Below are 12,217 nucleotides of genomic sequence, written 5' to 3' on the forward strand. Positions count from 1 at the left end.
TTTCCAGCATATCTCCCTTCCTTGACCAGATCTTAATAGTGGGCCTTGTCCCCATTGGAAAAGGTTATTGTGGAGAAAACGTTTTGAATTTTTGCCAGCTACCCCACGAATGCACACCTTCAACGTTTAACCTTCTTGATCAGGAGCAAGCTTGATTTTTGATTGACATCATGCAAAAATAATTGTCATCATCGTTAAAACAAACGTACATGTAAACGGTGAAAAACTTGGAGTCCTCATCCCTGTCAAAAAAAGCAACCTTGCTCAGGAGTGGAGTGGTACGATAAATTAAGTGGTTTACATAAAAAAATTTAATTTGAAATATTTTCTTAAAAATTAAGATGGTACTGAATTGACCATTCGAGGGTACACACAATTATTAGAGGGTCACAATTATTTGAAGGTATTTTGAGAAATACTTTGAAACTTTGCAAAACCTTGAGATTTGGAGATTTTTCCTTATAAATAATTTCACATTCTTTAGATAAAGGTATTCCACTTTTTGGGAAGATTCTTTTTTTCAAACACTGATAATGTGATAAATTGTTTTTTTTCAAATACTGGTACGCACAATTAGACCACGGTATCTCTGGACACCGCAATTATTCAAGGGTCACGGCGCACTCTTTTGACTCGGGTCACGGGCAACCCCGCACGCGGCACAGGTATTCTTGTCCGGTCTGTCTGATTACAGGATATCTCACGACCGGGAGTCATGAGCGTTGCGATTCTTATCTCGAGAAACAGGATATTGTGCATTCTCTAATTACACAAGAATCTTGAAATACAGCTTGCAAGAGTTTCATCATGAGGGGGCGCATCGTCTCTCTATTGTTCTGTCTTGCAGTCTTCATGTTCTTGCCTGCTCGTTCTGCAGCCCAGCCAGGTGTGCACTGTCCTACTAGTGAATTCAAAAAATCCAACTTTATACACCTAATCCAACTTTAAATACCTTGAAGGAAATGAATACCTTCAAAACTTCAAGGGGGTTGTAGTAGTAAATCCTTTTAATCTTCAAAATTTTCTAATTTTTTTTTAAATTTTTATTTCGAGCACTGAACTGAGTGTTTGGTTACATGCATGTTGCTAGCTGTAGATATTGAGCATTTGGTTACAAGCATCAACTGTGGGGGAAAAAACTATTCTGATCCTAGCACCGGGATTCAATGGGTTACCGACACCAATAATACTGATCTGGTGGATCATGGCTTCGGTGGTGAAATTGAAGGTAGGCTGCAAAATTCAACAAGCGTGCCGCTCAGAACCCTTCGGTTCTTTCCAAAAGACCCCAGGAACAGCAAGTTCTGCTACTCTCTGTCGGTTGAGAGTAACAGCACGTACATTGTGCGTGCCTCTTTCCTCTATGGAAATTACGATGGGCTGAACCGTCCTCCTTCATTTGTGCTGCTTCTCAATTACGATGTATGGGTTTCCAACGTGACCACCACTTCTAATTCAACGGCTGATCCCACCATGCATGAGTTCATGTACATTTCTCAGCAAGAGAATGCGACTGTATGCTTGGCTCCGCACCCAAACAGCAGCGACACGCCTTTCATATCCAGCTTGGAGCTCAGATCTCTCACTCCCACCATGTACGTGACCGCCAGCGGCGTTTCCAAGGGTGCCCTCAAAATGGGATATGGACTTCTCCTCTCGCACCGCATAAACTACGGTGCAACAACAAGTGGCCCAATAAGGTATGTGGCACCCTTTGTTAGCCTGTTTTTGATCTCTAGTTGGTTTTGATCATGTTTTGTATTAGTTAATGATTACATACATGTACATGGCCATCAAGGTGAAAATAAGGGCCTATTATCGTAACGTAAAGGTAGATGGTTTGCTGAATATACGTTCTCTGTGTATATGAAAGTATAGAAAAATTGGACAAAGCTTTTAAAAGTGTGTGTGAACATGTATGGTGTTTGTAGCAATTTTAACTTCATGACCCACTCAAAATTAGTGATTTTGGGTGATTTTATACATTTTAAACCAGAAAGTTTCCTTCCTTGTTAAATAGCCCATAACTTTTTGAAGAACCTCATAAAATATCCTTTGGGATAAGGGCTCTATTGCATGTGTCGACTAATGTCATTGTGAGGCGACATTGGCATGCTCTATTTGTTGCCATATGTGCGGAACTTCTTTGATATATATATATATACTACTCAAGTTGTTATTTATTATTTCCTTGTTCTATTTGATACACTAGATAGATGGGGGAGGGTGATATTTTCCACTATGAGCATATGTAATTAATGCTTCTCCATAATAGAAGCTATAAATAATGATATTTTTATATATTACTCTACTACACATATATTGTTGAAAAAAATCAGTGCAACTCTAATTTTAATAACTTTTAAAGAAGTAAAATATCACATCTTTAGAGAAATTATAAAGGATATCTCATTTTTTCATCTATTATTGTTTTTTGTTCTTTTGTATAGCTATCTTGTATGGTTGTGTTAGTATCTTATAGTTGCAACTCACAATGACTATAACCTTGGTGCCGGATCCACAAGAAGCCCTTTTCCAAACACTATATGCCCCAAGAAGGATCCGCAAGTTACAGAGCAAAGGCGCACTTGGCTCATTTCAGGCTTAATCTAACCTTCCTGCACATTTCCAGGAACATTATGAGGTGTGTTATGTGTTATTATTTCTTCTCAAGCACACTAAAGTCATCCACAAACACCCTCATGAAGGTGGTCAGATATTCATGGAATATTTCCTAAAACATCCTTTGGAATATAGCAGGAGCATTTTTCAGCTAGAATGTCATCACATTGGAGGCAAATGCCCCCAATTCTATAAAAAAAGATGTCTTTTCTTTATCTTCCTATGCTATTTGCACCTGATTGTACCCATTGAACCCATCCAAAAAAGAGTATGTTTCATGCCCCCAACTACAGCATCCAGCAAGGAATCACAATGAATGGCAGTGGGAATGGATTTGCTATAGTGGAGGCATTCGTCTTCTTGCGGTAGTCAATTTAGACCCTAAGCTTCCCATTCTTTCTCAAAACAATAACTATCATTGACAACCATTCCGCCCTATCCACAGGATATATGAACCCTACCTTCAGTAATTTGTGATTCTCTTACTTCACTAGTTTGGCATAGTTTGGGTGCATTCTGTATCTGCTCTATATTATTGTTGTTGTATCTTCTTTCAGGTTAATTTTATGCTCATAGAAACTTGGATCAATCCCCTTCATGTCATAATAGCTCCAAGAAAATACATCCTTGTAGGAATTAAGCGATTCTAGGAGTCTCCCTCTGAATTCTTGATTTATCTTGGCACTAATTCTGATTGTCTTGGGTTGCTAATCGTCTCCTAGGTTCACCTCTTTGAGCTCATCTTCTTAAAATCTGATGTTCCTTTTCCCAAGATTGACTTCCTCTTGCTTTAGAGCTACCATGGCTTTTTCGTGTTCTGCTTGAAATTCTTCCACATTATCCTAAGTGTCCTCTTCCTCTTTATGAGAGCTTTCCTAATTCAATATCGCTTCAGGATGAGCCATTAGAACCTCTCGATCATACTTTTGCACAGTGATAGTAGATCTCGATTCTCCTTTAATATCTTCTCTTCGTCATTATCTTCTACCCCTTCTAGGTAGTTTAGGCCCTCTACGTGCATTAGTCGGCTCGCAAGATTTAGCCTATCTTTTCCTAAAAATTGAAATGCAGACTTTCTTTCTACCTCTCCTGATCGTGATCTTGTCCATCTCTCCGAGTTGTGCTTTATCCTTTTGCTCCTCAGCCACGGTCTTCCTAGGAGCATTAGATATGCACCTGCTATTTTAGTCATCTTAAGAACAATGAACACAACAATGAAGGCACATCCAACCACTTCCATTTGTTCTTCTCTTATTATTTTGACAGGTTGGACCCTTCTATGTTCAGCCATGCGAATCTAGAACGGTGTGGTCTACATGTCAGTAGCAGCACCGACCGGTGATGGCAATTGGAGTCATCGGAGGGCACCGGCGGTCAAAGCCATCGGAGTGGTCGGAGTAGTCAGAGGGCACCGACGGTTGGAGTGGTCACAGCACATCGACGGTGATGGTGGTCGGAGCGGTCAAAGTAGTCGGAGGGCACTGAGGGTCAGAGTGGTCAGAGCACACTGGCGGTGATGGTGGTCGGAGCAGTCGTTGGAGTGTGGAGGAACTAGCTTCCCATGCACAGGTCACCCACTACTACTCAATTCACCGTCTCGGTGAATGCCAAGAAAACAAAGGTGAGCCTCCGAGAAACACATCCAGCAAGCATGCTGCTAGGCATACCTCATACAATGATCCTTCCAGGCAAACCTTTTGGAGAGATACAAAATAAATAAAAATGAATCAACTAGGCTCTTGGTGGGCAACTTCATCCAACGAGCTGTTGAAAAAAAAATGATTTAATAGGGAGCTCCACTTCATCCAGCAAGCTATTTCTTAGAGCTCCTAGGCACTTCACGAGCAAGCGATCACTAACTGTATTACCACTGTCATCCCCCAAAAAAAGCATCCGACAGCAACAGGAAGGTTAACACCAACAAAAGCACAAAACCAATCTAAACAATAATCATTGGCCACTTCGTCATGGCAAAACTTCCAGCATAAAGTCGAGGCATACAAAGATACAAAATGAAACATGGCCAAGGCTAGTACATAAAAGATCCGCTTCTCATTAACAAAAAAGGTCCGCTTCTCCCAAGTATCATCAGCATGTGTCAAGGCAGCCTCACACAAAACTTTTGCTACATCAAGATGCATGCAAGTCCTCCCACGAGATGCATCAAATATGAGGACAATTAGCTCCCCCTTCCACCACAGCTCAATGATGCAAGCTACTCTTCCATGCTTGCAAGCAAACATCAATGGCGTATGTTTGTGACAATTCATTGCATCCACCGTAGCCTTATTCTTCAAAAGCAGCCAAAGTACATCAGGTTGGCCATAGGAAGCTGCATGGTGGAGAGGAGAGAGGGAGGTGGCGCCAGTGAGAGAGAGAGGGGGCCCGGGGGGTGGTGGGGCTAAGACTTAAGGGTTAGGGATTCTTTTAAAATTTTAATGTGTTTTCTTCTTGGTGAGCACGGTTTGACAACAACGGCTGCTGCCATGGGGAGCTGCTATAGATGCTGCCGACTAGTGACTGCGGGTTCTTCTACAGATGTAGCCGTCTAGCTCTTCTCGACACCTGCACAACTATGTTGCATGCTTAATGACGACTGTACTCTAGCTAAGCGCTGCTATGACTGCAAGCTATGCTCTCTAATGGCCACCCCCAGCCTCTTCTCTTTGCTTTAACAAAATCCACCAAGCACTACATCGATAGCCTTTGCTGCAATTGAGAATGGCCACTGCCCGTTCTCCTCTCTGGTGACTAGCTCTGTTGTGCTTTGATGTGCTCTCCGACATCCACCACCAAGCTCGGGTTTCTTTGTTGTTCTGTTGATGACCCCTGGGCTCTACTCTCCGCTACACAATGTGATGACTTCTGCTACACAATGTGATGACTTCTGCTCCTCTTCTCTGGGGGGGGGATGGCCACATGCTGCACTCCAAGTCCATGCCTGTTGTGCTTGACGGCCACCCCACAACCACCTTTCTCTTATGGGATAGCATCCGCCAACAACAAGGGCTAGCGGGAGTGGTCGATGAGGGGGGAGTGGGGGACCGGGTGAGAGTGAAGCAAGGGGGGCCCGTGAGGTGGAGACTCCTGGCTTCCCGTCCACATCGTCTATCGAAGATACTTTTCAGTTTTACATCTACCCGGCTACTACATTGGTTTTTACAAGAAATAAGGTTTGTGCCCCAGAGTTTGTTGCCCAATGGATATATTGGGCGGTGAGGCTGGGTAGCGGCTGATGGCTCGATGGCCACCAACATGCGTAATCTGATGTTTTATGGTTCCCACCCCTTCACACTATCAATAGTATCTATTTTATACACATGTTTATTATTGTCTCTTGATAGTCTCTCTTTTACAGGCAAAATTTTAAGAGTAATTAAAGTATATGAAGTTTAAAGTTTTATAATTATGGACATGAGCCTCTATTTGATAATACTTATTATTTAGTATGCTAAATATTATAATTTTAATAATACAATAATACGATGCATTCTAATTTTAAGAGTGAATTATGTCTTGATTATTTTATAATTTTTTATATTTTTTGTTTAATATTAAAAACTTGAAGAAGATGTTGGTTTAGGCACTAATCCTAGATTTGAGAAAAAAGTTTCCATGTGTATGTGGATGATGTTGCCATAGGTAATGTTCTAATGCTAGTTGCAAAGTAGAAAAAGAACTACTCAATGACATATTGGGAAGCCCCGGGGTAATGTTATATTTTGTCAACAAGTAGTGTTGTATGTATTGCATGTGCAATGACCAGATACTCCCACCACCATTTGTAGGATCGTGAGCTAAATGTTATGATGAGAGAGACACACTAAGGAATAACTGGAGAGCACTTGTAGAGAAAGATAACATGCATGGTCAATTATTTTGAAGGATCCTTGGAATTACGTGAAGCAATGTGATGTCTATTAGAGGCTTGGTGAGCCTAGTGCAATAATGCCATTAAATCTAGTCTTGCTACTAAATCATTTCAAAATAGAGATCTAGATTTTGTGGGTTTCTTCAAACCATTAGCACAATACACCCATAGTAAGCATGTTCTAGTGGCCATAGACTAGTGCACTCACTATGTGAGTGGAATCTAGATCATTAATAATTGATAGTTTTGCCAATTTAGTGGCAAGGTTCTTATATGAGAACACCATGACCAGATTTTTATGTCCGATTTAACTGGTGAGTAGGAGGACATATTTTGAATGATGTGGCCGTTAGAGAACTGACATATAAACACATGATCATACAAAAGAAGTTGATCACTATGTATTTTTCAAAGGCTGATAGATGAGAAGAAGGAACTAATCATGTTTTGAAAGATGTTTTGACCAAGATTGTTAATGAGAAGCCAATAAGGTGATAGCTCAAGTGGTGAAGGTGTTTTCCTAGGACCAAGGGGTCCTCGGTTCAAAACCCCCCTTGGAGCTTCCTTAGTGGTATTGCCTATGGGTGGATAAATAAGCATCGATGGGTGGTGAAAATTAGTAACTATGGGAGGATCTTGGGCCAAAGGCCACTTGAAAAAAGATTATTAATGAGAATAGATCATATGGGACCAAATGCTTCATTCCCACTCCATGGGCTTTCAAAATAGCCTATAAAGTGATTATATAAATGACACCATTCAACCTAGTGTATGGGGTGAAGGTAGTAGTGCCCATGGAGTTAGTAAAAAAAAAACAAAGATTATCATATAGTAATCCATGCTTAAGAATGGGAAGTAACCTCACGAGGTGAACTGGGAACAATTGGTGATAATATCCTTTTTCGATGATAGAATAGGATCATAAGCAACTGGTTATTGGGGTTGGGTTTTGTAAGGTCCCTCCCCTTCCTAAATAGGGAAAATCTTGAAGATAGTCTAATAAGTCTAACTTGGGATAAATTCCTACTCATTGACACCTTGACCATGTAAAATACAAGGATATGATTAGTAGGTATGACCTAGTTCTATCCCGCATGGGGAGTGTGGTCTTTCTAAAGGATTTCTAAATTCAATCCACTCATAGAGTGATCGACCTTAACTCAAGCAACCTTTATTCTTGACTTTTAGAAGCAACACTTTTTTCCTCATCTATGCAAGGCACATCCGTTGACCTAGTCCTCTAGAGTAGGGTTGCCCCCAGGGATTTATTTATATAACGTAGAGCTTTAATTAATTTATTGGAAAGTTACCCGACTAATCAGGTCCACCTATCCATACGATGTTTCCATCAGGGCATTTCATCCTCATACTTTTCACTCAACTTACGCGTTAATTTGTTTTCTAATTAATCCTATCACACTGTTTGACATAAACAAACAAGTTTCTTAATTAAAGGTCTTACACATGGTTCATTTAAACAATCTTTATCAATTATACACAATGTTTACAAACAAAGGATTTTTTTTTAAATAGATACAATGTTCAAAATTATTCATAGCCAAATCCAAGCTCTTTACTTTATTCTGCCGATGATCTAGAATGTGGCCTTCCAGCCTCTATAGACTGGGAAATCCCTATCCCTATGGGACCATACACCTTATCGACAGCTAGTGAAGACTCAAGTCGGCCTCTCTCCCTCTAAGGCTCCATCCCTTGATCCACCCGCCCCTTAGAGGGATGTCTACATGCTAAGGAGGGGTTACTCACCGCACTAGCCTGGGCCCGTAGAACTAGGCAGCATTACAATATTCACTTCCATTTGCGAAATCTCATTCTGCGCATGGTATGAGGGATACCTTGGGTAGACTCCGGGCTTTGCTAATGTCGCCGCCTGGCTACACAAGCATGAAAACGGGGTTAGCATCGTGATAGGGAGAATATATACCTGTACTTCTTAAACTGAATGAAGATAACAATTTACAAATATCAATCTACAGAATATGACAGATTTCATGACTCACAAAACAACAATTTCACAAAAATTTTGGTATAAAGAAAAGTGGCATCTTCTTTCTTAATTTCTTAAAGTTGACATTAAAGATTAATTTAAAAAATCTCCTTTTAAATGATGACCAAGCTAACATGGTCATTAATTCCTAGTGGGGCTCCCAAAGGGGAGAGATGGGGCGGCATCTGGTGGAACCTCTCGATTCATTGTTGCGCACATCTCTCGAGGTGATATTTTGGAACTTTTGTGAGGGAGCCATTCTTCCCACCTTCTTGTGGCCCACGACGTCACGAATCCAAGGCTTCATTTGGATCTCAAATTGGAGCTCGTTTGCTCAAGTTATGAGCAAAAAACTCCTAGGTATGAACCACCTCTGAGAGCCTATAAAAGCCCTTACTATACAGGCACCCCGTTAATGGGAGGGAGGTGTCCTTAAACTCAATTTATAGGGAAGAAGGCGGTAGCTAGAAGGAGATAACGGGGAGTACTCCCTTAAGTCTTTTCACACGGGGGGAGGGGGCGGTGCAGGCAGAGCAGCTAAGGACACTCTATCCTCAAGGGTGAGAGGAGGCAAAATATTATACAGAGGGCTTACTTGGAGATGGGAAAAAAATGGCTTACTGGAGGAGGGGTGCAGTGGCCTGTCGGGTGCAGTACACCGCATGAGTGTCGGGTGCAGATGTTGTGCAGAGTGTCGGGTACGGGTAGAGCAAGGTGTTGGGTGTCTCGACCAGGAGGTACTGGGGGATTTATATAGGTGCAGATATGGGTATGGGTGCAGGGAAAGGAAGAGCAAATCATGGGTGCAAAGAATGGTGTGCGGTGAAAGTACACGGACCTGTGGCTTGCATGGTACTTAGAAAGGAAGGGTACCTGTGCATGGGCAAAAGCTATGGTATGCATGTACCTTTCGGGGCAAAGGTAGCATGGGTGTGCACGTGGCGATCCATGTGGACCATGCACTAGGGCGATCGGTCTTTACTCCTTGCACGGGCACTGTACAGGTTCCCAAGTGCATGTATGCCATCTTTTTGGGGCCGGACATCTAACTTGGGGCACCGGCCTCGATATGCATGTCGAAGCGCTCGACGGTGCGAAAAAATATTTTTGGGAAAAAATGTCGGAGGTGTCTTCTTGGTTGTAGGGGTGCTGACTGTTTGTTAATCGAACACCTGGTCGTGCTTTTTTTAAGGTTTAATTTTACCATATTTTAATTGAAAATAATTAAAAATTTACGTAAAGGCTTGCTCCGGTGTTCATTTTGGATACTCTAAAATTCTATATTAGGAAAATCCATGCACAAACTTTGAATTTGGACTCAGAATTCTAAGATTCTAAGTGAAAACGGATATTTTATTAAAATTGTTAATTTTTACACCACAAAAGTCGTAAATTCATGGGCATATATTATTATTGAAGATGGGCTTGTTACATCCTTCCCCCCTTAAAGAAATCGTGATGTCCTCATCTTGTCATGAATTTGAGGTAATCCTTTAAGAGTTTTGCTTCATCTTCCCAAGTCGCATCTTTGTTAGGGTAATATTTCCACTCTACTAGATGTTCTACAAGAGTTCTATTACGGAGTTGTCTTTCTCTAGAATCTATGATCCTACTAGGCTACAACTCAAGGACTCCCTGAGTTGGGATTACAACTTGTTCATCATCAAGAATATGATCGAGACTAGTACATAAGGCTTTAACAAAGTTACATGAAATACATTGTGGACCTTGATATGGGCTAGGAGGAGTTGGATCTCATAGGCACTTTTACCCAAACACTTGATAACTATATAGGGTCCACATTGTCTTGGATTGAGTTTCTTATATTTCCCAAGTGATAGAGAACTATGCTTGGGTCGCATTCGTGAAGAACTTTGTCTCCTTCCTTTAACATCCTTTCAGACCTCCTTGTGTCAGCATAATGCTTTTGCCGATCTTGAGCAACTTTAATATCTTTTTGGATTGCCTTGGTTGGTTCCTCCATCTCTTCGATCATTTTTTTGGATGCCTCAACTCTTATGGTTGGATCAGAGAAATTTAGAGGAGATAAACATTCTTGTCCACCATAGAGTACTTTGAATGGTGACATTCCTATGCTCTGATGACTGGGGGGCGGGGGAGGGGGTCACTCTAAATATGTAAGCGTAGCACATGGGTTCAATAGAAGGGGGTTTTAAAATCCCTTTTTTGCATATTTTTTACATATAGAAGGGTACCATTTAAAGGGGTATTTACAGATTAAATAGAAAAAGGGTGTGTTTTATTCATGAAAAATTTACAAATAAGGGGTTTTTGAATTAGGCCTTGAACACACATGATATAGAGAGTTTATATATAGTGAATCCCCCGAGTGTGATGATAAGATGTATTATAAGGGAACTCTACCATTTAAAGGGGTATTTACAGATTAAATAGAAAAAGGGTGTGTTTTATTCATGAAAAATTTACAAATAAGGGGTTTTTGAATTAGGCCTTGAACACACATGATATAGAGAGTTTATATATAGTGAATCCCCCGAGTGTGATGATAAGATGTATTATAAGAGAACTCTACCAAAGGAAGGTATTGAATCCATCTTTTTGGTTCTCGTCCACAATATTCTCTAAGAATGTCTTCAATTACTTGGTTGACTCTCTCAGCCTGGCCATTGGTCTCTGGATGATAAGCTATACTAAAGCAAAGTTGAGTTCCCAAGGCGGCCTAAAATAAGGAATGCCAGAACTTTGAAGTGAAATCAGAATCTCAATCACTCACTATCCTCTTCGGGAGACCATGAATCTTGAAGACCTCCTTGATGAATAACTGGGTAACATCAGAAGCTTTAAAGGTTTCTTTGTTGGTATAAGATGAGCTACTTTGGTAAGAAATTCCACCACCACCACTAAAATGGAATCAAATCCTCCTTGTACAATGGGAATATTTGTGAGAAAATCCATGCTAATGCATTCCCACTTCATCTGGGGGATATCCAAGTGCTTCCCACGAATCTTGACTCTTTCTACTTTGATCCTTTGACATGAGAGACATTGCTTCAAGTGCTGAATGACACTATTTTTCAAGCGTGCCCATTGATAGCTCCTCCTTACAGTATTCAATGTTTTTGCATAGCCTGCATGCCCTGCAGAGCAGGGCTATCATGATCTTCATGGAGGATTAGCTTCTTTACAGCAAGATCCTTATCAATACATAGCATGTGATTGAACTAAAGACTCCCATCATGGATGAAGTACCCCTTGATTATATTTTTCTCTTTCTCTAAAGTTCCTCCTTCTTCTACTAACTTCACCATCCCATGGTAATCAAGATCATGAGATGAGACTTCTTTGACCTTGTCCAGTATGGGATCAATAGGCATCAAAATTGCACTCAAGAAAGATTTACGCGGCTGAGTAGTGCATCCGCTACCACATTATCATTCCCAGGGTGGAATTTGATGTCAAAGTCATAATCTTGTAGGATTTCAATCCATCTTCTCTACCTCATGTTGAGATTAGGCTAGGTGAAGATCAATGTCAGACTCTTGTGGTAAGTTACGAGATGGAGTTCGCCCCTAAGAGATAATGTCTCCATAATTTGAGGCAATGAACATTTGCTAAGAGCTCCAAATCATGAGTGGCATAATTTTCTTCATATTGCTTCAACTTGCAAAAATAAGCCATTGGTCTTCCTTCTTGTCCTAAGACACGACCAAGTGCTAGAATACTGGCATCAGCAA

At 40.9% G+C, this 12,217-nt stretch overlaps 1 protein-coding gene across 3 annotated transcripts in view; it reads left to right on the forward strand.

The window, feature by feature from the left end:
• Window positions 1-729: 729 nt before the first annotated feature.
• Window positions 730-12,217, forward strand: part of LOC147620541 (putative LRR receptor-like serine/threonine-protein kinase At1g67720) — a 119,598-nt gene continuing 108,110 nt past the window's right edge. For 2 of the 3 annotated variants that reach the window (XM_086824765.1, XM_086824767.1), the window contains exons 1-2: window positions 730-886; window positions 1,091-1,700. In XM_086824765.1, coding sequence (XP_086680891.1) covers window positions 808-886; window positions 1,091-1,700 — 689 coding nt within the window. In that variant the 5' untranslated portion in view covers window positions 730-807. The remainder of the gene's footprint in view (window positions 887-1,090; window positions 1,701-12,217) is intronic. The other variant, XM_086824766.1, reaches the window with a different exon arrangement.

The sequence above is a fragment of the Cibotium barometz genome, chromosome 31, assembly GCF_041138505.1.
Source record: "Cibotium barometz isolate CiBa-2024 chromosome 31, ASM4113850v1, whole genome shotgun sequence".
NCBI classification, from domain to species: Eukaryota; Viridiplantae; Streptophyta; class Polypodiopsida; order Cyatheales; family Cibotiaceae; genus Cibotium; species Cibotium barometz.